At 51.1% G+C, this 24,524-nt stretch overlaps 2 protein-coding genes across 7 annotated transcripts in view; one reads left to right on the top strand and one right to left on the bottom strand.

Moving 5' to 3' along the window:
* The window catches only part of PTPN1 (protein tyrosine phosphatase non-receptor type 1), a 73,795-nt gene extending 65,922 nt beyond the window's left edge, over positions 1–7,873 (top strand). The window contains exons 6-10 of the mRNA XM_008014238.3: positions 1,067–1,276; positions 1,813–1,974; positions 2,345–2,568; positions 3,914–4,109; positions 5,329–7,873. Coding sequence (XP_008012429.1) covers positions 1,067–1,276; positions 1,813–1,974; positions 2,345–2,568; positions 3,914–4,109; positions 5,329–5,352 — 816 coding nt within the window. The 3' untranslated portion in view covers positions 5,353–7,873. The remainder of the gene's footprint in view (positions 1–1,066; positions 1,277–1,812; positions 1,975–2,344; positions 2,569–3,913; positions 4,110–5,328) is intronic.
* Positions 7,874–8,771: 898 nt separating this feature from the next.
* Positions 8,772–24,524, bottom strand: part of RIPOR3 (RIPOR family member 3) — a 104,411-nt gene continuing 88,658 nt past the window's right edge. For 5 of the 6 annotated variants that reach the window (XM_073005869.1, XM_073005870.1, XM_073005865.1 and 2 more), the window contains 9 exons: positions 20,096–20,226; positions 18,668–18,791; positions 17,894–18,029; positions 17,079–17,240; positions 15,554–15,715; positions 14,864–15,066; positions 12,014–12,097; positions 10,449–10,539; positions 8,772–9,972 (listed from right to left, as the gene is read on the bottom strand). In XM_073005869.1, coding sequence (XP_072861970.1) covers positions 9,872–9,972; positions 10,449–10,539; positions 12,014–12,097; positions 14,864–15,066; positions 15,554–15,715; positions 17,079–17,240; positions 17,894–18,029; positions 18,668–18,791; positions 20,096–20,226 — 1,194 coding nt within the window. In that variant the 3' untranslated portion in view covers positions 8,772–9,871. Of the gene's footprint in view, positions 9,973–10,448; positions 10,540–12,013; positions 12,210–14,863; positions 15,067–15,553; positions 15,716–17,078; positions 17,241–17,893; positions 18,030–18,667; positions 18,792–20,095; positions 20,227–24,524 lie in introns of all 6 variants that reach the window. The other variant, XR_012089107.1, reaches the window with a different exon arrangement.

Below are 24,524 nucleotides of genomic sequence, written 5' to 3'. Positions count from 1 at the left end.
TGCTCTCCAGGTGGCCCTGGCACTAGGCCACAGAGAAACCCTCCAGGCTGGTATGGTTCCTGTCTGTGGCTGTCTTCCTGGGCCCATGTTAGGCGACTTTCACTTCCGGAGCCCTTTCCCTCTCAGGGCATTGCTTACCAAGTGGTTGGTTCCCATTTACTATGAGCTCTTAGGTCACTGAAGATGTTGGGCACTCCCCCTAGTGAGGGCTGCCTTTTGATCACAGCTGCCGGAAGCCTCAAGGAAGGAGCAGAGCTGGAAACAGACCCCAGGCCGTTGTTTCTGTTCCTGTGGGGCAGACTCAGCCAGGGGAAGAGACACTCTGGGACAAGGGCTGGGGTCCACCTTTCAAAAGTGTCTGCAGCAGGCTTTGAGCATGGAGACTCTGCCTCCAAATGTCCACCTCCTCCTCAGGAAAATGGCTGGGAGTGCCTGCCTGGAGCAGATGGTGGGAGAGCGCAGTGCCAGCACCCAGGCGCGGCTCATGGGCTGATGTCGTTCGCCTTGACTACCTCGTCAGCTGAGTGTTGAGCCACACCTTGGAGTCACCAGTCTTTGGAGACCAAGTCTGTTACTTTTTTCTCTAAAGTGACAATCCTCTGAAACCTCCAGATCATCTTGAAGCCCTGTCTGAAAGTTGCCCAGAGCCAGTGCCTCACCTGCTGTTCCTTGTTCACTTTTTCATGGGAGGCCTTGCAGGGCTTCATGACAGGATTTTGTGGGTGGCCACACAGCATCACTGTGACTCGTGAGACAGAGAGAAACCAGTTGTGACCATGTAGACAGTAGAAGTGAGAGGGAGAAAAGAGAAAAGAGGTGAGGGGACTCTTCAATCAGAAGGGACGTGAAGTCTAAGCAGGTGCACCCTGCAGGTTCAGTGTCAAGCCCAGGGCCTGGCCCCAGGGCGTGGTATTTGTTGACTGGGTGTGTGGATGCTGGGAGAGAAAGTCTGAGAATTAATGTTCCTCTTAGAGGTCAATGAGTGGAAGGTGATTCTGTGTGTACTTGGAATTAGTGATTTCTGTACAGATGATTCTCTTAGAATCATTGTATTTTTCTCTTTCAGACCCAAGAAACTCGAGAGATCTTACATTTCCACTATACCACATGGCCCGACTTTGGAGTCCCCGAATCGCCAGCCTCATTCTTGAACTTTCTTTTCAAAGTCCGAGAGTCAGGGTCACTCAGCCCGGAGCACGGGCCCGTCGTGGTGCACTGCAGTGCGGGTATCGGCAGGTCTGGGACCTTCTGTCTGGCTGATACCTGCCTCTTGCTGGTAAGGAGGCCCTTGCGGGCACCCTGGGGAGCTCCTCCACCTGCTCTGCTGTGATGTTTTTTCCTAAATAGAAACTGAAGCACTCCTCTTCCAAAATACAGAGACTCACTGTGTTAGTCTGTTTTTGCGTTACTAATAAAGGCGTACCTGAGACTCGGTCATTTATAAAGAAAAGAGGTTTAACTGGCTCCCGGTTCTGCAGGCTGTACAAGCATGGCGCCAGCACCTGTTCGGCTTCTGGGGAGACCTCAGGGAGCTTCCGGTCATGGTGGAAGGCGAAGGGGAGCAGGAGCAAGAGATGGGCAGGTCCCGACTCTTAACCAGATCTCTTGTGAATGCATTGCCTCAGGGAGGGCACCAAGCCTTTCATGAGGGACCTGCCCCCCTGACCCAGACACCTCCCACCCAGCCCCACCTCCAACACTGGGGATCACATTTCAGCATGAGATTGGGAGGGGACAGACATCTAACTGTGTTAGTCACATTGCCCTTGAGAACTGGACCTGGCTGACTTATGTCTCCTCTCTGGCTTTCAGATGGACAAGAGGAAAGACCCTTCTTCCGTTGATATCAAGAAAGTGCTGTTAGAAATGAGGAAGTTTCGGATGGGGCTGATCCAGACAGCAGACCAGCTGCGCTTCTCCTACCTGGCTGTGATCGAAGGTGCCAAATTCATCATGGGGGACTCCTCCGTGCAGGTCAGCATTGCCTTTGTTTGAATCCAGATGTGACCATTTTAACTTTTTTGTCTTTGAAGGAGGCTGTCAGGTGTAAAAGTTCAAACACCGTCTGGTGTCAGGGGAAATAGCTACCCTTCATGTTTAAAATAGCTAGAAAGTTGTCAAAATGTTCACCGTGTTGCACTTTGTGCCTTTGAAGTGCTCACAGAGAGCATCGATAGGAAGAAGAGACTTTATTTTCAAAAGAGTTCATCTTCCAAGTACATGGCTGCAGCCCCGAGAGGCCAAGAGCCCCTCGCCAAGCCGCCACCTCTGCTCACGCAAGGGGACTTCCTGACAAGCCAGCGACGCGAACACTAATAGGACTTCCTCTTGCTGCTCTTTCAAGGATCAGTGGAAGGAGCTTTCCCACGAGGACCTGGAGCCCCCACCCGAGCACGTCCCCCCACCTCCCCGGCCACCCAAACGAATCCTGGAGCCACACAATGGGAAATGCAGGGAGTTCTTCCCAAATCACCAGTGGGTGAAGGATGAGACCCAGGAGGATAAAGACTGCCCCATCAAGGAAGAAACAGGAAGCCCCTTAAATGCCGCACCCTACAGCATGGAAAGGTAATATGATTGGGTCCCGGCTTGTTGGGTTGAGGGGAGATGACCTTCTGTTCTAGAAACACACACTGGTGCTGAAACCCTGTGGACACAGCCTCCTGTTGGCAGGCAGTGCTTCCGCATCCTTGGGGAACAGGGCGTGTGGACCACAGTCACTCCACTCCTGACTGCGGGAGGCCCGGTATTGGGCACAGGGTGGCCGCAGGACATGAGCCACTTCTGTGGGCTTCTAGTGCCACCTTGTGGTGCTTGTTGGAATGAGGGGCTCGGTGCCACCGAGTAGCGTTTTTCTGCCCCCTGATGATAGCGCCCTCCCCCAGGCTTCCGGACAGTCCTGAAATGGGATGTCCAGGCTTGACCATGTGCCCTCAGTCTCCACAGTGGTCCTTTGGGGAATGTAACCTTTTTTATGTTGTCTTGATTAAATCCCATTTTACTTCCTTGCAGGTTAACAACCATTATTGAGTACCTATTGATATGTGTGGTGTACTGAGTTAACTAGAACATGTCCCCTGGTCTGTGTTCTAGATCATCTTGTTGGGAAAAAGGCAGACCCAAAGCATATTTTGGTGGGAGCCCATGGACAGTGATGTGATAGAGGTGTCCGCTGAGGTGGTCAGGAAAGGCTGCTTGCAGTAGGTGGCCGTGCACGGAAAGCTTGCAGAACGAGCAGGTGTTAGTTCCAGCTGGAGATGACTGCCGGCCGTGCCCTTGGTACCTGCTTTCCGGAGGGAAGTTTTAAGACGTGTGCATACTTGATCCAGCAGTTGTATACATGGAGAAATTTACCCTGCAGCGACTCTCAAAATAAGCATGTAAAGATGTGTATAGGTAGTTGTGTTTGTTGTCGCATTGCTTGTAGTAGTGAAAAATTAGAGGCAGGCCAATGATATAACCAGGGACCTGATCAATTACGTTCTCTCCCGGTGTTGGGATATTCTATAGCTCTTAAGGAATGAGACCTGGGTGTACTGATGTGGCCAGACATTGCAATTGCAGTACATGAGAAGGCAAGTCATACAATAGTGTGTACCCCAGTGGATCCTCCAGCCAGATAAATCCTCACAGTGCCCAATCGCCCAGGCACCTTGTGAACCCTACCCTGGGTGTGGGTGCTGTCTGCAGTACCTGGGGGAGGGGGTGACAAGTGGACTTCAGGCTGTTGTGGGCCCTGGGCTGGCCTGGCCCTCCCGCCAAGTAGAGGGGCTGGCTCGCTGGAAGGTTAACATCACCCTACTCTGTCTACACGTGGCTTGTTTTTTCCCAGAATTCCTGCCACAATAGCAGCATCCTTGCCATTCACTTTCTCCAAAGTGAGTAAACCATCTCTGCCCCTCTGATTCCTCAGCATGAGTCAAGACACTGAAGTTAGAAGTCGGGTCATGGGGGGAAGTCTTCGAGGTGCCCAGGCTGCCTCCCTAGCCAAAGGGGAGCCGTCACCACCCAAGAAGGAGGAGGACCATGCACTGAGTCACTGGAAGCCCTTCCTGGTCAACATGTGTGTGGCTACGGTCCTCACGGCCGGCGCGTACCTCTGCTACAGGGTATGTTTCCACTGACAGACGCGCTGGCGAGATGCTCGTGCACAGAGAGCACTGGCCGCTAGCCCGATGGTAGGATTCAGTTCTGTGGCGCATCTGAGCCAGTCTCAGAAGAAACAGATCAAAGGTTTTTAAAGTCTGGAACTGTGGAAGGGCTAACGAGAATTAAGGATCGATGCACTGGGGTTTTAAGGAGCCCTCTGGTCCCAAGAATATAAGAGTCTAATCTCAGGGCCTTAACCTATTCAGGAGTAAGTAGAGAAAATGCCAAATACGTCTGTTTCTCTCTCTCTCTCTCTCTCTTTTTTTTTATTCCTTTGTTTTTGGAAAAAAATAGAATTACAACACATTGTTGTTTTTAACCTTTATAAAAAGCAGCTTTTTGTTATTTCTGGAAAAAAAACAAACTAGGCACTTAACGAAACTTTCTCGTACCCTTAGGTGATGTAATTAGCTATATAATTTATATTTGATTTCCCAGGGAAGGAATCCCAAACTTTTACGAATGTAAACTCCCTTGGAGAAGAGGGTTAGGACGCTATTGCGCTCAAGCCCCCCTCAGCTGTGTGCACACTGAGCCAGGACAGGGTCTTTGAGCTTTCCCACTGTAAGAACAGCAACACAAGGCCGTCTAGAGAAACAGAACCTGCCTCTGCTTCTGCTCAGGGTGTCCATTGTCCTTTCTCCATTGCTCCCTCCTGTGACAGCCATCTTGCTCATGTACCAGCCCTCATCACCCCATTCCCATAAAAGAGTGTCCTCGAGGCCTCTCCCTGGGGGTCAGAGGTCACCACAGGGTGGCCCTCAGCATGTCAGCCCTCTGTTAATTCAGAGGAGTGGGCTCCACCTCATTGGGAGAAGTGCCATTTCAGCAGAAATCCACACGTTAGACGTGTGTTGCTGTTAAGTAAGGGGAAGAGAGAGGACTAGCCTCAGAGCTCTGGCCATGGAAATGACCTCCTAAGACTTTTTCATCGTTTTAAATATTTTACCTCTTTTCAGGTGGCCATCTGAGTACATCAGATGGTTTTGCAAAATGCAAACAATTTTTTCTTTGGGGGTGATTTTTGGGGAGAAGGGGCTACTGTAAAAAATAAAACCAAAACCCCCTTTGCTCCCTCGGAGGTTGAAGTTGCCGGGGGGTGTGGCCGGGGTCGTGCATGAGGCGACAGCTCTGCGGGTGCGGGTCTGGGCTCATCTGAACTGTTTGGTTTCATTCCAGTTCCTGTTCAACAGCAACACATAGCCTGACCCTCCTCCACTCCACCTCCACCCACTGTCCGCCTCTGCCCGCAGAGCCCACGCCCGACTAGCAGGCATGCCGCGGTAGGTAAGGGCCGCCGGACCGCGTAGAGAGCCGGGCCCCAGACGGACGTTGGTTCTGCACTAAAACCCATCTTCCCCGGATGTGTGTCTCACCCCTCATCCTTTTACTTTTTGCCCCTTCCACTTTGAGTACCAAATCCACAAGCCATTTTTTGAGGAGAGTGAAAGAGTACCATGCTGGCGGCGCAGAAGGAAGGGGCCTGCACCTGTCTGGAGGCTCGCCCCACCCAGGGCTCCCTCCTGGAGCATCCCAGGCAGGTGGCACACCAACAGCCCCTTTGACTCACAGGGAGCAACTCTCCACTCCATATTTATTTAAACAATTTTTTCCCCAAAGGTGTCCATAGTGCACTAGCATTTTCTTGAACCAATAATGTATTAAAAATTTTTGATGTCAGCCTTGCATCAAGGGCTTTATCAAAAAGTACAATAATAAATCCTCAGGTAGTACTGGGAATGGAAGACTTTGCCATGGGCCTGCTGCGTCAGACCAGTACTGGGAAGGAGGACGGTTGTAAGGCAGTCGTTATTTAGTGATATTGTGGGTAACGTGAGAAGATAGAACAATGCTATAATATATAATGAACACGTGGGTATTTAATAAGAAACATGATGTGAGATTACTTTGTCCCGCTTATTCTCCTCCCTGTTATCTGCTAGATCTAGTTCTCAATCACTGCTCCCCCGTGTGTACTAGAATGCATGTAAGGTCTTCTTGTGTCCTGATGAAAAATATGTGCTTGAAATGAGAAACTTTGATCTCTGCTTACTAATGTGCCCCATGTCCAAGTCCAACCTGCCTGTGCATGACCTGATCATTACATGGCTGTGGTTCCTAAGCCTGTTGCTGAAGTCGTTGTCACTCAGCAATAGGGTGCAGTTTTCCAGGAACAGGCACTTGCCTCATTCCTGGCATGACACTCTAGTGACTTCCTGGTGAGACCCGGCCTGTCCTGGTGCAGCAAGGTCTCGCTGTAACTCAGACATTCCAAGGGTATGGGAAGCCATATTCACACCTCACGCTCTGGACATGATTTAGGCAAGCAGGGACACCCCCCACCCCCCACCTTTGGGATCAGCCTCCGCCATTCCAAGTCAGCACTCTTCTTGAGCAGACTGTGATTTGGAAGAGAGGCAACTGCTGGAAACCACACTTCTTGAAACAGCCTGGGTGATGGTCCTTTAGGCAGCCTGCTGCCGTCTCCGTCCGGGTTCACCTTGCCGAGAGAGGCGCGTCTGCCCCACCCTCGAACCCTGTGGGGCCTGATGGTGCTCACGACTCTTCCTGCAAAGGGAACTGAAGACCTCCACATTAAGTGGCTTTTTAACAAGAAAAACACGGCAGCTGTGGCTCCCGAGCTACTCTCTTGCCAGCATTTTCACATTTTGCCTTTCTCGTGGTAGAAGCCAGTACAGAGAAATTCTGTGGTGGGAACATTCGAGGCATCACCCCATAGAGCTGTGGTGAGGTGTGGATAAGGCTTAGGTGCCAGGCTGTAAGCATTCTGAGCTGGGCTTGTTGTTTTTAAGTCCTGTATATGTATGTAGTAGTTTGGGTGTGTATATATAGTAGCATTTCAAAATGGACGTACTGGTTTAACCTCCTATCCTCGGAGAGCAGCTGGCTCTCCACCTTGTTACACGTATGTTAGAGAGGTAGCGAGCTGCTCTGCTATATGCCTTAAGCCAATATTTACTCATCAGGTCATTATTTTTTACAATGGCCATGGAATAAACCATTTTTACAAAAATAAAAACAAACAAAAAAAGCAAGGTGTTTTGGTATAATACCTTTTCAGGTGTGTGTGGATACGTGGCTGCATGACCGGGTGGGTGGGGGGGCGTGTCTCAGGGTCTTCTGTGACCTCACAGAACTGTCAGACTGTACAGTTTTCCAACTTGCCATATTCATGATGGGTTTGCGTTTTAGCTGCAACAATAAAGTTTTTTTTCTAAAGAACGTGAATTTGGGGTGCTTCCCTTTTTTTTTCTTTGCTTAATTGAGCTAAACCAGGATGAGCAACTCCTGTTTCTTTCCATCCCTGCTGATGTGAAACAGATGTTGTCAATCAGCTGGGGTTAGAGTTTTCCACTTCTAAGAATTAACCACAGCATCCCGGCGTTGCCAGCGCCCTCAGGCTGGAGCGCTTTCCTTGAGGGTGAGCTTATTGAATACCTTAGGCCTCAGCCCACTTCCTTCCCAAACCCACGCTTTCCATGTATAGGGCCCTTGGATAACTTAACAAACTTATCAGTGTTGTTTGAAGAACAGTGTTTTGAGCTGTAATCTCAAAACCATGTCCCTTACCCAATTACCTGTAAGACACAATGGTTACCGCATCTCAGTACGTAAAGTCCATTTGATATAGAGTTGACTTAAAAATAAGATAAAAAATTAGTAGTTTTTCATTTGTGTACAAAATTAAACAATGTAAAAATTCCCCCCAAAGTGATTTTTTTGACTTTTCGTTTTGAAGTAATTTTGGACTTGCAGAACGTTGCCAAAATAGTACAAAGAGTTCCCCGGTACCCTCCAAGGTTCCTCGACTGCTTCAAAGCCGGCTGCAGGCCCAGGCTCATGAGACTGGGAAAAGGACAGGCTGTGGTCATGTGGACCCACAGGGGCCTAGGGCTGCAGATGTCAGTGTTGCTGCCACTGTTTCAGGTATAAAAAAGGGCCTCTAAGCTTTCAAGAAGAGAACGCTCTAGGGCAATGGTCCCCAACCTTTTGGGCACCAGGGACCGGTTCCATGGAAGACAATTTTTCCACAGGCCTGGGGGTGGTGAGGGACGGTTTTGGGATAGAAACTTCCACCTCAGATTATCGGGCATCAAATTGTCATAAGGAGCTTGCAACCCGATCTCTCGCACAGGCAGTTCACAATAACACGTGCAGTTCACAATAGGGTTCGCGCTCCTATGAGAACCTGATGCTGCAGCTGATCTAACAGGAGGTGGAGCTCAGGCAGTAATGCTTGCTCGCCGGCCACTCACCTCCTGCCATGCAGCCCAGTTCCTAACAGGCCTCAGACCGGTACCGGTCCGTGGCCTGGGGGTTGAGGACCCCTGCTCTAAGTGGGTACTGCTGATGCTTAAAAAAAGAGGAGGGGGTTTGCCAGAAATCAGATGGGGCAAAAGGGCAAAGGCCGTGCCGCAGAGTGCCCATATAGGGGAGAGCACGCCTGGAGCCTTCGAGAGCATGCAGAGAAGCCTGGAGACAGCGTTTACCAGAGCCGCTGCCTGAGGCCGCCCTCTTTTAAGTGTCCCCACAGCGCACCACAAGACCACAGGAGTGACTCCCCACTGGCAGGTGTTTGGGGAAACAACCGCTGTCTACTCTTTTGGGTAAAAAGTGAAACACCAATTAAAATAGTTTAATTGAAATTTCAGAAAATGGAACATATGAACAAGGCAAATAAATACTAAGTTAAACCAAAAAAGCACAAAATATGTACAGGAAGTATCGATGAGAATGTTCAAGTTAAAGTTCTCCAATGCCATTGCTACAGCAACCTCAAACCCTAGGTTCTGTCTGCACTATTAACACAGACATCTCAGGACATGGTTTGCTTTTTTTTAAGACTTAAATAGGAAACTAATTTTCTTTCTTTAAAACAGTGTGTTCTTCAGTGAACTCTTTCTTCAGGCCAGTTGATGGCTTCTGTAGCGGTTTATTGACGAGACCCTAGGGTAGCTTCCGAAGCTGGCTTGATTGCATTTGGGTGCGGATGGCCAAAGTGAGTGGCCCTGCTGCCCGTGCTACTCAGGGCCCTGGGCTGATGTGGTGGCTTCTTCCGTTTGTGCTGCTGAACAGGGGGAAAATAAGGTTCTCAGTCCACCAGCCGCTGTCTGGGAGTTCCACCGGCACTCTGGCTGCAGGTCAGGCTGAGAGTGTGCGTGTAGAAACCCTGGCTTTGTGCCTTCCCACCTTCCCCAGCTCACCAAGGTGACACCTGGCTGCTGCTGAAATGACCTGAGCAGTCTTGCATTAACAGGGCCAGCCACCTGCCAACCTGCTGCATCCCAGCGCCTGTTGACCCAGAAGTGCCAAGCAGCTGACCGGCAGGGAGGCCTGGAGTTCAACACACTTGTCTTGGAGCCTTTTATTTAGGGCCTCGACTTGCCTGGCCTTGGCCCTTTTGTAGGTGGCCACCTAGTGCAGCTCAGCTCTGCATCTCTGGGAAGGTCACACAGACCCGCAGCCAGAAGTCGAGCGCTCCACTGAGGCCTGGCAGCCCCTGCCTTGCTTTTTTCTGCTTCTGTACAAAAGACCAGCCCATGCCCTGGGGCTGGGTCAGGGGCCAGAGCCTCAGGCAGAGCTCTGAACAGCTCACACTCCTGGAGGAGTGCACAGCACCATTACCCAGCGCGCAGGCTACGTCCAAGCCGGGCAGCGGCAAAAAACCGATGTGAGATTTGTGCTCATCAACCAGGATTTTTTAAAATATTGTGATTTCAACATCTGCCTCCTGGCAAAAGACTTCTCTTTGTTCTGAGCAGAGCTTGTCCATCTTCTCAAAAGCTAACCGTCCTTTTTCACCTGAAATAGCAAAGGGACCTGTCACCAGATTGGATCCTGCCTTGGCACTTCCGACTCTCCTGGGCCAAGGTGGCCCTAGTGCTTAGTGACTGTGGGTCTTGGTGATCTCTGCAAAGCGGCAGGGGAGGGAGTATGTGCGGGAGCCCCCACCTGGTGACTCACATGGCCTGGGGGGCCTTGCCTTTAACTCTAGGATGTCCTGCTGAATCGGAACCCTGCCTTGCCTCTGGCTTCTATCCCAAAGGTCATAAAGTCTAAGAAGATAGCAAACACTCCCTGCCACCCCAGCCATAGAGGAGGCCTGCCCTGGCAGGATGCTACAAAGGGTGAAGGTTGGCTCTGTGCCAGGGCTGCTAATGGTGCCCATCCCGGGTACCCCAGAGCTATTCTGCCTGCTGGGAGAGCTGGGTGTGGCCTCTCGCAGGTTCTGAGGGCCCCAGGAACTCCGCTGCGCTGCACAGATTGTGCCACTTTACCGAACGAGAGTGTGGTTTCCCGGGCTGCCGCCCGCACGGCCTCCAGGTCAGACTGGCACAGGCTGGCAATCTGGTCGATGCTTTCAATGCCCTATTCGAGATTAGGAGAAAAAGAATCCTTTGGGGGTCTTCTCAACAGCAGGTAGAGTCCACTTAGCGGCCCTGCAGGGCCAGCCCTTGCGTGGTCTCTGGGGCCTCAGCCCCTTCTTTTTCTCCAGGCTTCCAGGATTTTTAGGTGGCCTAGACTGTGGACTGTGGAAGTGTCTCGCCTCTTCAGCCCTGACACCTGCTAGGGAGCCAGGCTGTTAGCAGAACTCGTCTTCCTGGATGCCTGCTGAAAGGCTAGAATTGAAAAGGAGGAGACCTGCTGCTTTCTGGACCTTCCTGCCTCCCCCATGCTCTCCTTACCCTACTCTCCAGGGCAGCCTGTGCCAGTACTCCCGACTCTGGCACATGCCCCCAGGTTGCTCCTGCAGGGCAAGGACCGGCATGCGCTGCAGCGCCCTCTACTGGACACCCGGCCCTCGCTGGTTTTCTGATCCTAACCAGCTTCTCCTCTTAGAATTTCCTGTTGATTCATCCCAGAATGAATGGGATGAGTGAGTTCAATCTGTATTGAACTATCTTTCATCTAGCAGCTGTGCAATTCCAAATGCAGGTGAGGCTGAGGGAAAGCGGGCATCCCCTCACATCCATGGGATCTATGTGTGGGTTGTATCAAGAGTCTCAAAAATGCTCATATTCTCTGGCCCTAGAATTGGGTCTAGCCTAAGGAAATAATTCAGAACTCTATGTTTTTAAAGCTTTATGCACAAACATGATCACAATGACATGCTTTATGATAAAAATTGGATGAAGAAAGCTATTTCCTGTGACAGCGGGTGAGTAGGTTAAATTAAGGTGTATACTTGATAGCCCCTTCATACAGAATTCTAAAGTGAAAAAAAAAGACCAAAAAAAAAAAAAAAAAAAACCACAAATAAAGAATTCTAAAGTGCTGCCAGTCTAACACAAAATGTTCTTGTTTTGTTGACTGTTTTTAAACTATGTTTGGATCAACAATTTTAAATGCTCACGCATACCCACAAACTTTTAAAAGAAGCATACCAAAATGTCAGCCGTTGCTTCTGCTACATTCTAGGATGATGTATAACTTTCTTTTCTATCTCTGTATTTTATACCTTTTTTTTTTTTTTTTTTTTTTGAGATGGGGTCTTGCTTTGTCCCCCAGGCTGGAATGCAGTGGCACGATCTCAGCTCACTGCAACCTCTGCCTCCTGGGTTCAAGTCCCGAGTAGCTGGGACTACAGGCATGTGCCACCACACCTAGCTAATTTTGTGTGTATGTGTTATTAGAAGAGATGGGGTTTTGCCATGTTGGCCAGGCTGGTCTCGAACTCCTGACCTCAGGTGATCTGCCCACCTCGGCCTCCCAAAGTGCTGGGATTATAGGCGTGAGCCACCATGGCCCGGCCCCAGTGGAATCATTTTAAAGTTAACTAACCTTAACCCTAACCACAAGCAGGCTTCTGTGTCAGCCACTAATGGAGAAACGTCAGGCTCACCTTGAGCTGTTTGAGCGCCAGGCACGCGGCCTGCTGGAGCCTTGCATCGTTCTCTGCCAGGGCGTTGGTGTAGAAGAGCACAGCCTGGGGAGAGTAAGGAGGCTGTGAATGGAGGGGTGAGCAGAAGTGGAGTCCATGGTTCCGGGTCCATCAACCGCCAGGTGCCGACAGTAAGGCACGCTGTGCCCATCTTTCTCTAAACAACGTTCAGGACATGATCAGTCCATCTTTGGGCCAGGTGTACACAGTCACAAGAGCTATACTGTGGTGTTTAATTTATCCCTAAAAACTGGTCCCAGGGCTAATACAATGAAGAAAACTCCTTTTGTCTAATAATATTCCAGAAGTGCATTCTGAAACTGCTGTCTATAAAATGCTGAATTAGAGAAATCAGATGCCCAGCTCAGAACGACAAAAGAACTGATCATACCATGTGCATCGCCCTCTTCAGCTGAAAACGGGCAAGGCTGCTGCCTCAGGCCAGAGGGAAACCTGCCTGTTCCCCTCAGCCCCCCTGTCTAGTCTCAGCGGTGACCCTGCCCTCTTCAGTCTCACGACCATGGCCACATCAGTTCATATCTTTGGGCCTAACTTGACTCAGCTGAAAACAAAGCTGGCACTTGTTTCATGCGTTGCTGTAGGGTTTGTTAGAAAGCACACGGGGTTGTGCCCGGCCCGCAGGGGAGTCCAGCATCTGCGGCTGCAAAGGGAAACCCAGGAGTGGGTTTGTGCTCACTCAGTCGAGTGGCTGTACCTTCAACTGCACGGGTGGGGTGGTGGGGGAGCCCATCTGCAGGTGGCTCTCCGAAGTGTCTGCTGCTTTGGGAAGACAGGGAGACTGGGAGTAGGATCGGGTTCTCCCGCTCCTCCTACACAGGGCACTGGTGAAGGCTGTCAGGCCATATCAGTATGGAAATGTCACACTGCCCACTGCCTCTAATCCCGGGGTGCCAGGTCATGGCAGCCCACTCCCTCCTCAGCACCCTCACCTGAGGCCAAGTGATCTGTCACTGCGTTGGCCCCCACCTCAGTGTTTCCTGCTCTCTCAAGTCTGTCACATGAAGACGAAGGCCTTTTTTTTTTTTTTTTTTTTTTTTTTTTGAGATAGAGTCTCACTTCATTGTCCAAGCTGGGGTACAGTAGCACAATCTTGGCTCACTGCAGCCTCTGCTTCCCAGGTTCAGACAATTCTCATGCCTCAGCCTCCCGAGTAGCTGAGACTACAGGCATGCACTGCCGCTCTTGGCTAATTGTTTTATATTTTTAGTAGAGATGGGGTTTCACTATGTTGGCCAGGCTGGTGTCAAACTCCTGAACTCAAGTGATCCACCTGCCTCGGCCTCCCAAAGTTCTGGGATTACAGGCGTGAGCCACCACATCCGGCCATGGAGGCCTTGTTTACAATATGAAAAGATACCCACATACCCCCAAACCCAAAAAAAACAAAATACACCTGACTTCAATGGATCCTGGGAGCCAACCAACTACTAGTTTTCAGGAACTACAGAAGACAGAGAAATATATTCAACTACCATTAAACTTCCTGCAAGCAGCAAAGTCTAGATAGTCTAGAACAACCTGGGATTGTCAAGTTAATTGCAAGCAGAAAAAGAAATGGAGAAAAAGCCTTTAGATTAAGTGGAAATTGAAAACCATCAGCCAATCACAATGTGTGTCCTTATGTAGATCCTAGTTTAGCAAATAGGATGCTTGAGGCTTGGAAATTTGAACATAAGATGTATGATATAAAAGAATTCATGGTTAATTTTTTAAATAAGATAATGGTATTAGAGTTGTGATTTTTAAAAGAATTCTTAACCTTTTGACACATACAGTTAACTATTTAAGGTCAAATAGGATGCCTCAGGTTGCTTCAAAGTGATACAGGGGAGTGGAGGGAGAAGGGGCAAGATTGGCCATGAGTTGATGGTGGTTGGGCTTGGGTTATGGGTGCAGGTGGATTCATTATATTGCTCTGTCTACTTTTGCAAGTTCAAAAGTCTCCAAATTTTTGTGGAGTTAAAAACAACCACAAAGTAGGCGGATGGGCTCCAAGAAGGGCTACTGGCAACGGAACTGGAGATTTCCTCTCCAGTCTGGAGCTGAGACCAGCAGTGTAGACTATGCCCTTGATGTCACCCTTCCTGAACCCCTCAGAGTGTCGCGGCTTAAACATACAGTAGTCACAGGCCAAGAGTGAAAAGGCAGAGGGGTCCATTCTCTTGGTTTTCAAATGGACTGAACACAATGACCCATTACCAGGTAGCCACAAAGATTAATTGAAAGTAAATAAGGATGACTATCAAAACACTAAGAAAGGCCGGGCGCAGTGGCTCACGCCTGTAATCCCAGCACTTTGGGAGACCAAGGCGGGCGGATCACAGGATCAGGAGTTTGAGACCAGCCTGGCCAACATGGTGAAACCCCATCTCTACCAAAAATACAAAAATTAGCCTGGCATGGTAATGGGCACCTGTAATCCCAGCTACTCGGGAGGCTGAGGCAGGAGAATTGCTTGAACCCAGGAGGCGGAGGTTGCAGGATCATGCCACTATACTCCAGCCTGGGCAACAGAGCAGAACTCTGTCAAAATAAATAAATAAATAAATAAACCACCGAGAAAAACATTCAGCGTGCAAGTGACATCTCAGAGGCCCAACAGATGTTTGGCTTTGGCAGCAGCAAGTGCATTCATGTGTGTTAGGTGGCAGCGCAGGTCCTGCCGTCAAAATAGCTCACAGCCACTACAGCCCCTGGCACTCACTTCTTTGTACTTTTCCATGAGAACACCTGCTTACCTGTGCCCACACATCTGTGGCCAGGGGCTGCCACCTGCCCTGGACAACATACCTTTTCCCGGAAGCTTCTGTTCCCAACTGCACCCGCCAGGCGAGCACTGGCCACCCTGGACACCCTCGGAGTGCCGTCCAGCTGGAGCAGTGCCCAGGCTCTTAAAGTCTGGGGCAGGGGCTGGAGCTGGGCCAGCCGCTTCCCCTGCAGCTTCCGGACCGCCTTGGCCTGCCCTGCGCAGTGAAGCTCCTCGATGAGTGTCACTAGAAGACAGAAAAGAGGTGGGCCCGGGTCCCCTGAATGGGATTTTGGCAGGACAGCTGCAAGTTTGCTTGGTTGCTGCCAGTAGCCACAGAGGAACAAATCTCAGACCCACCGGGATGATCACCAAGGCCCAGTCTGGACTAGTTTCCCAGGGAACTCTTGGAATCTTCAGGAAGGCCTTTTAACACGGAATCAAATATGCTCCAAAAATTAATAAAACCACAGCCCGCACTCCAGGGACTCTGGCCAGCCAAGATCACCCTCCTACCCAGCTCTGAACTCTGTTCCGTGCTTTTTAAAGCTGACTTCCCTTGGAGCTGATATCAGCCCCCATTGGCTGAATGCGGAATCTCATTAAATCGGGGTTCCCAAAAGAACAGTTGGCGGGGATAGATGTAGTGGCTCCGAATTATAACCTGAGAAACTGCATGTGACAGGGCTCCGTGGATATTCCTCTGCTATGACAGCCACCCACCCCAGCCTTACCTTCCTTGGTGAGCTGGGTGAAGTGCTTCTCCAGGTCAGAGACACACTGCTTCTGCAGGTAGCCGTGAAACTGGAACCAGGTGATGGTCTGTTCTTCGGGGAGCCCAGCTCCGGGGAGCAGCCCACCACAGCTGACCACCTGCTCCAGGAGCCTGCGGCACACTGGCCAAAGGGGAGAGCACATCAGGAGAAACTGAGACCTCGACCCTCCACGTTTCTCAGCTGGGAGCAGCCTGGTCAGCTAACAGGCTTTCTGGGCTGGGCACAGTGGCTCACGCCTGTAACTCCAGCACTTTGGGAGGCCGAGGTGGGCGGATCATCTGAGGTCAGGAGTTCAAGACCAGCCTGACCAACATGGTGAAACCCCGTCTCTACTGAAAATACAAAATTAGCTGGGTGTGGTGGCGCATGCCTGTAATCGCAGCTACTCTGGAGGCTGAGGCAGGAGAATCGCTTGAACCCGGGAGGTGGAGGCTGTAGTGGGCCAAGGTTGCACCACTGCACTCCAGCCTGGGCAACATGAGTGAAACTCCATATTCCATATCAAAAAAATAAAAGGGTTTCTGATGGCACAAGGGCAGGTGTCCTTCACTGCACTCCCTGTGCCATGGGGGAGGAGTTTGCCCAGCTGGTGTCAGGACTGTGACTCCGACTCACCCTGAGTCAGACCGTGTTGGGTTCATCCCCATGCCCAGGGCCCCACACCACACCTGGATCTAAATCCCAAGGCAGGGCCTAGGAATATGCATGTCAACCAGCAGCCTAAGTGGTGCTTGGAACATGACTGTCGCCTTTCACTTGCTCCAGAGAAGGCCCTACGGCTCTGCATTCTGGGAAGAACGCAGTCCAGCCCACATTTCTAGAGGCCTCCCTTCCCGTAAGGTTCATTCTTTACCCCGTCAGGCTCTGGTGGGAGGCATGGAATCTGTCCCCAGAAAAATGCACCAGCGGCCAGGCGCAGTGGCTCATGCCTGTAATCCCAGCACTTTGGGAGGCTGAGGCAGGCGGATCACAAAGTCAGGAGTTCGAGACCAGCCTGGCCAATATGGTGAAACCCCGTCTCTATTAAAAATACAAAAAAAGACAATTAACCAGGCGTGGTGGTGCGCACCTGTAATCCCAGGTACTCAGGAGGCTGAGGCAGAAGAATCACTTGAACCCTGGAGGTGAGGTTGCAGTGAGCCGTGATTGTGCCACTGCACTCCAGCCTGGGCCACAGAGTGAGACTCCATCTCAAAAAAAAAAAAAAGAAAAAGAAAATAAAAATACACTGGCCCATCAGGGTTTGCACGCAGCTTCAGGGCTCCACAGACTGCTCAGAAGGCCCCAGGTGGAGGGCCCTTCTCGCCCAGTGAAAGGGCAGCGACTTGCACTGAAGCTGAGAAACCTCTTCCGTCTGATGGCATGAAGACACTCAGAGGCGAAGACAGGGCTGAAATGAGGCCAGCTGTGGCCACCCTGCAGGCCCTGGAGACTCAATACAGCCTTTTTGTGGGAGGGGACGACAGGACAGGAAGGAACCCACCTATTTCCAGCTGTCCCGGGTATTTCCCTCTGACTCTGTGCAGGAAGGTTTTCTTGAGCTGGTTCAGCAGCTTCGTGGCAGGGCAGGACAGGACGCTGCCAGGCCCTGTGCACCCTCTCCACAGCTTCAGGCACCCCTTCCTCCGCGAGGCCTGTGGGATGACTGAAAGCCCCAGTTCAGAAACTGAATGGTGGCTCGGGGAGAGCACGTCACAAGGACCCCAAAGGTTTCCCTCCACTGGGACCTGAGGGGGCGTGGGGAGGATGGTGTGGCTTGATGCAAGGTCCCTTCCCTGCATTCCCATGTGACACATGAGCAGCTTTGGCTCTAAGCATCTTACCAGGGCCACCACCTGCAGTCCCCACAACAACCTGGGAGGGGCTGCTGTCACCAGCCTCTCCTTACAGACAAGGAACCTGGCCGCCTGAGAGGGGAGGTCCCACGGGGCAGAGGCACAGCGGGATCACAACTACTCTTTGAGGGCACATTCTGCACCTTGAATGTAGCCTAGGGTTAACCCACTGAATCCTATGCAGTTCCCTCCTCCTATACAGATAGGAAAGCAGAGGCTCAGAGAGGTGAATCATTTGCCTGGACTTACACAGCTGACTGAAGAGTGTGCTGCAGCTCCAAGACCTGCCTCTCTTACCTCCCCGCAAAAAGTGTGTATCTCTGAGTCCAGCCCAGCCACAGCCTCCACTCTGGGCCCTGGTTAACTTTGGCTCTTAGGAAGGGAGAAGAGGCTCCCCGAGCTTTGATCCCGTCCCCGCGCGCCACTCACACACGCAGCCCCTGGGTGGTAGGCAGCTACTTACTCTCTTCGATGGATGTTGCCTTGTCGACCTTCTCAAAGTCAAGGACAGAAAGTGTCTCCAGAACATGCTTTTGCTGTGTCACTTCTTCCAGCAGGCATTCCTGGACCAGCCTTGATAAATGAGGGGAGGCCAGTTTCTGGGAAGCAGCCCACGATGCTCCAGGTTAGCATGGACCATGCCCGCTGAGGGCAGCCGTTACGACTCTGGCTCCCACCTGCTTGTGCCCACCTCTTCTGTCCTGGGGGCAGCTCCCTAACTGTCATCTGAGGATTCCCCTTTCACCAAGGTGGCTGAGCTAATGGGATGCAGGCTGGGCTGCCAGGGACCACCTTTGTCCCCAGAAGGAGGACCAACCTGCCTGAAAGTGAAGCCAACCCACATTGCAAAGCAGAACTGAGAGAGACGTAGTCCTGATAGCATTTGAACCCGTGCATCCAGCCAGGCCTGAAGCCTGCCTCTGAGGCTTTCAATGCCATGAGCCGATAAATTTTCCTCTTGGCTGAGCCAGTTTGCATTAGGGTTCTGGCATCTATAGATGAAAGAGTCACCACCACAGCCTTTGGTTTAGGGCTTGGGCTGCGTAAGAGCCACAGGAGTATTCACCCAGACCCTGGTCTGCCTCTTCCACTGGGGAACAGCCTCAGTCTCACGGGCTGCCAGGATGCGGGTCTATCACCCCTTACGATGCTTCCCACTACCTTCAAGATGAGCCCTTTGCCAAGAGGACTCCAAACCCCTGTCTGCCCTCCCTGACAAGTCCCCTAGCCCAGCCACCTGCAGCAGAGCTTTGCAGACTCGGAGGTGTACCGTCAGCAGCACGTCCAGCTCCGGGGCACCGGCTGTGAGTTCCCTGGATGATGTTTTCAGTGATGATGGTGGGGGCAGGGGCCGGTCCTTTCTGAGTTGAATTGAGAACTGGGTGACCATTCGGTTAGCAGTTCAGCTCCCTCTGAGGGTAGGGGGAACCCTCCCTTCCCAGAGAGCCCCAGGTCAGGGAGGCCCACTCCAGGTCCCAGGGAGTTCAACCGAGGAGGAAGGGGAAAGGAGCAAAGGGCGGCAGCAACTCAAAACAGAGCTGGACGGTGTGGCCCAGGGCCTGGGGAAGGCAGGGCAGGTAGTCGTCTTCCAGGATGTCTCGTGGAGGTAGAAGACAATTCCAACTAATCCCAGCTCTGTGGCGCTGGACAAGTCTGCCTCCCCCAGGCTCAGTTGACTCATCTGTCAAGCGAGGCAGGATCCCCACACTCAAGGCCATGAGGGGTGCATGAAATACGGTGGGCAAGAGCACCTCACACCAAGTCTGCTCCACGGTAGAGGCTGGACCTGCTGCCTGACCCACTCACAGCCACTCAGGAAGGGCGGAAGCGAGTGTGGCACGAAATCCCACACTGGCCCATGGGACTGTGAGAGGCGAGGAGAAGGAACTGAGCCTCCGCCCTTCCACGTGGTGAGATGTGGATGCAGAAGCCCTCGGAGGGTGGGGAAGGTGAGGCTGTGTAGCCTCGAGGGAAGCTGTCATGGGAGGTGTGGGCCCTGCGGTGGGACAGAGGGAATGGCACTGGGTACTGCTGCACCTTGGTTAGAGGGCAAAGAGCTTTTTTTTTTTTTTTTTTGAGACAGTCTCACTTTCGCCCAGGCTGGAGTACAGTGGTGCGATCTCAGCTCACTGCAACCTCCGCCTCCCGGGTTCAAGCGATCTTCTGCCTCAGCCTCCCAAGAAGCTGAGATTACAGGCACCCACCACCATGCCTGGCTAATTTTTGTATTTTTAGTAGAGACAGGGTTTCGCCATGTTGGCCAGGCTGGTCTCAAACTCCTGACCTCTGGTGATCCACCTGCCTCGGCCTCCCAAAGAGCTGGGATTACAGGTGTGAGCCACTGTGCCTGGCCTCAAAGAACTTCTATATACTCGGTGGTTATTTTTTAAGGTTTAAAAAATAATAATAAAAGCTTATTCCTTGGAGCAGAAGGCTCAGGGCAAGGCTGGGATGATCTCACCCACTTCATGGTCACTGAGGACCAGCTCTGAGCCAAGTGGGGGATGTGCGGGGATGGCGTGGGGAGGGGTGCACGATAGAGTGACAAGAGCTGAGCCAAGGAGAGTGGGAGAAACAGACCGGGAGGCCAGCCGGAAACGTGGAGCTCGGGTCACCCGGTGGGAGTGCTGGCCACTGGGTTACTGCTGGAAGGAGGTGCACTCACCGGGGACTCTGGGAGCCTCCAAACAGGGATAGCTCATCCGGGGCGAAGTCGGCATTGAGGAAGGCAAAGCTCTCCAGGATGCACTCCATCAGGCTCTCGGCCGAGGCATGCTCCTGCCGTGCTCTGCAGGGCTGTGGACGAAGTGGCCAGACCTGAGGGCAGCACCGGGCCCCACCCATCTGACTAGGACACTGTTCAGGGGCCTCACGGCAGACTTGGGCAGTGTCCGGTCCTGAGTCCTGATCCCACACACCATCCCCCAGCACCAGCCCAGCCGCTGGCCCAAGGCATGGCACCGGGCGTGGCACCCCCCAAAGTCCCTCCTGAATGGCCTGTGACAAGGTAGGAGCAGAATCTTGAGGGAGACAGATCTGAAAACCCTCCCCTGTATCTCAAACCCCCACGGGGACAAGGCCAATGGCAAGAGTGAGTGAGCGGCCCCAGCAGGGACCTGGAAGGCAGGAGCACAGGTGCCTCCCCTGAGAGGCGGCCACGCTCATAGATTGCCCAGTTCTAAGAAAACCCTAAAACATGGATTTGTATGGGAAACTGCCCAGTTTTGAAATACCAACAACAAATTTCAAAGTATTTTAAATACATAGTGTAGGTCAGGCAAACGCCTCTTCGCGAGGCTCAAAGGCCTGTGGGCTCCAGGTTCCTCCACCCTGCTGGGTTTCTCTCCCCAACAGGTTAACGGAGAGTGTTGGAGCCACCACCCCACCACTGGTCAAGTCACCAGAGCCTCCAGTGGCAGCTCCCTCCCTGGAGATTTCTGTCTTGTCCCCAACTCGTGGCTGGCTCCAGGGCTGGTCCCTGCCCCCGTTCCCAGCACACCCCACCCAGGCCTTGTCCAACACAAACTGCAGTCACGGCACAGCCCAAGCAGAAGCCATAAAGCAAAACCAGGATCCTAACCATTGAGCCCAAAGAGAAAATCTCGAGGACGAAGGGAATAGCAAGGCTAGTTGCAGAGATCACATTTTCCGATGCAAAAATATGTGCATACATGTGTATGTACGTGCGTATCAATACACACATGCATATAGACTGTTGATTCTCAATAGTCAAGGTAGTAATGTTCTAGATGCCAAGGCGAGCAGATCACTTGAAGTAAGGAGTTCGAGACCAGCCTGGCCAACATGATGAAACCCCATCTCTACTAAAAATACAAAAATTATCCAGGCGTGGTGGCACAGGTCTGTAGTCTCAGCTACTCAGGAGGCTGAGGCAGGAGAATTGCCTGAACTGGGGAGGCGGAGGTTGCAGTGAGCCAAGATTGTGCCACTGCACTCCAGTCTGAGCAACAGAGTGAGACTGCATCTCAAAAAAAAAAAAAAAAAAAAAAAAGTTATATTCTATAAAACTGAATCAGCAAAAGCTAAACCACTGCTCCTAAGGGAGATACTGGGTTTGGTTCCTGTGAACCTCTGGTCACAGCAGTTTTATCAACACAGCAATACAGAACCTTGTATGTGTCTTTCGGTTTAAAGACACCTCATTTAATAGCTATTGTTGGCCGGATGTGGTAGCTCACGACTGTAATCCCAGCACTTTGGGAGGCCGAGGCAGGTGAATCACCTGATGTCAGGAGTTCAAGACCAGCCTAGCCAACATAGTGAAACCCCATCTCTACTAAAAATACAAAAATTAGCCAGGCATGATGGCAGGTGCCTGTAACCCCAGGTACTAGGGAGGCTGAGGCAAGAGAATCACTTGAATCCAGGAGGCAGAGGTTGCAGTGAGCCGAGATCATGCCACTGCACTCCAGCCTGGCAACAGAGTGAGACTTCATTAAAAAAAAAAAAAAAAAAAAAGGCTATTTTTGATTCATTAACATTGAACTCAACAGCCAGTATCACTACAACTCATGGCTGAAGGAAGCTCATCTAACATGCATTTTCTCCGTAAGGCATTTCATAGGCTTCCTGGACTGAGGAACACCAGCCGGCACTGAAGCTCTGGGCTTGGGAGGCATTTAAACAGTGAAACCGTCAACAAGAAGCACAAAAACTTGAAAAACATGGCATTAAATAGACCATGAGGATGCTTGTTTACCGTTTGGGCGCTGAAACAGGAAGGCAAAGTGTTGCCTCACTTGACCTCAGCTGGGAATGTGCACTTCGAGCAGCTCAGATTTTCTATCACTCTGCCCAGCCCCAAAAACCACTTTGGAGTTGCCTCGAGTATTGACTTGTGGGTTAGAAAGAAATTTTAGCAAGTAGATGAATTTCAAAATACAGAATCCACAAAGAATGAGGATAAATCGTATATGTGTGTGTGTGTATATATGTACTCACATGATTTTTTTTTATTTTGAGAGAGAGTCTTGCTCTGTTGCCTAGGCTGGAGTGCATTGGTGCGATCTTGGCTCACTGTAACCTCCGCCTCCCAGGTTCAAGTGATTCTGCTGCCTCAGCCTCCCAAGTAGCTGCGACTACAGGCGCACCCTACCATGCTCAGCTAATTTTTTTGTCTTTTTAGTAGAAATGGGCTTTTACCATGTTGGCCAGGCTGCTTTTGAACTCCTAGCCTCAAGCAATCCACCTGCCTTGGCCTTTGAAAGTGCTGGGATTACAGACGTGAGCCACCGCGCCCAGCATCATACATGTATTCATATCCACATAGATTTGCATAAGTGTGTGTGTGTGTAATTTCTCTCCAGAAAGTCAAACTAAAAACCACAGTCTGTAATCAATTTACATTGTTCTGACTTCGTTTGCCAAAAAAAGAAAAATTCCTCAAAGATGTTTAAAATGATTATATTATTGTGGCATTAACATTTTTATGTAAATTGGGTGTAATTTTTCAAAATACAAGTATGTGACAAATGTGCGTGCTGACTCAAATCGGTCTACACAAGAAGGCTGTTAAAAAGTCCAAAAAAGAGGCCGGGCGCGGTGGCTCACGCCTGTAATCCCAGCACTTTGGGAGGCCGAGACGGGCGGATCACGAGGTCAGGAGATCGAGACCATCCTGGCGAACACGGTGAAACCCCGTCTCTACTAAAAAATACAAAACACTAGCCGGGCGAGGTGGCGGGTGCCTGTAGTCCCAGCTACTCGGGAGGCTGAGGCGGGAGAATGGCGTGAACCCGGGAGGCGGAGCTTGCAGTGAGCTGAGATCCGGCCACTGCACTCCAGCCTGGGAGACAGAGCGAGACTCCGTCTCAAAAAATAATAATAATAATAAAAAAATAAAAAGTACAAAAAAGGTACAGGCGCAGTGGCTCAAGCCTGTAATCCCAATACTTCGGGAGGCTGAGGCGGGAAACTTGTGTGAGTCCAGGAGTTTGAGACCAGCCTGGGCAACAAAGTGAGACCCTGTCTCTACAAAAAATAAACAAAATTAGCCAGGCATGGTGATGTGTGCCTATAGACTCAGCTACTCAGGAGGCCGAGGGCGGAGGATCGTGTGATCCCTGGAGGCAGAGGTTGCGGTGAGCCAAGATTGCAGCTGTGATCTCACCACTGTACTCCAGCCTGGGCAACAGAGTAAGACCCTGTCTCAAGAAAAATGAAGAACATAAAGTACCAAAAAAGGTGACATTATTTCTTAAAATTTTTTTCTGGAAATTTTCAGGCAGGTCCTTTTTAACAACCATAGCAGTGGTAAACGGAACATATTTTTAAAGTTATGGATGTAAAGTGAGAAATGAAACTTGTTTCCCCTGTGCTGGTTCGTCCTGTTGGAAGTGTGGGTAGCGATAAAATGTGTTTGAAGAGAGTTGTTAACTATTTCAGTGCCAAAGTGTGTCTTACACAAAAGAGGGGAAAACAGAAAACAGCAAAATCAGAGAAGTGCACAGCCAGTCTGAGGGCATAAGGACTGCGGGAACACAGAGCAGGAAGGGATGGGCTTGCCAGGGCCCGGTGGGAGTTGCCATTTAAAAGAAGGTGTCCAGGCCGGGTACAGTGGCTCATGCCTGTAATCCTGGCACTGTGGGAGGCTGAGGCAGGGGGATCACTTGAGGTCAGGAGTTTGAGACCAGCCTGGCCAACATGGCGAAACCCCATCTCTACTAAAAATACACAAATTAGCCAAGCATGGTGGTGTGCACCTGTAATCCATGCTACTTGGGAGGCTGAGGCAGGAGAATCACTGGAACCTGGGAGGAAGAGGCTGCAGTGAGCCGAGATTGCACCACTACACTCCAACCTGGGCAACAGAGCGAGACTCCATCTCAAAAAATAAATACATAAAAAATAAAAGAGGGTGTCCAGGGAAGGATGTCTTTAAGTTAATAGATGTATTAATAGGTACTAGTGGTATACATTTTATGTACATTCAAATTTGTGTAAACACAAGAGGGGAATATAATAATTTGCCCAGGTCAGCGCCTCTGAAAGCCACCTGCCACCTGAGCCCTCCTGTGAACTGAGAACGCCCTGGGGTATGAGCCCTGTGGAGGAGAAGGTTCGGTGTGGGGTGC

The sequence above is a fragment of the Chlorocebus sabaeus genome, chromosome 2 (genome assembly GCF_047675955.1).
Source record: "Chlorocebus sabaeus isolate Y175 chromosome 2, mChlSab1.0.hap1, whole genome shotgun sequence".
NCBI lineage: Eukaryota > Metazoa > Chordata > Mammalia > Primates > Cercopithecidae > Chlorocebus > Chlorocebus sabaeus.
This window is presented reverse-complemented; position numbering and strand designations above follow the sequence as displayed.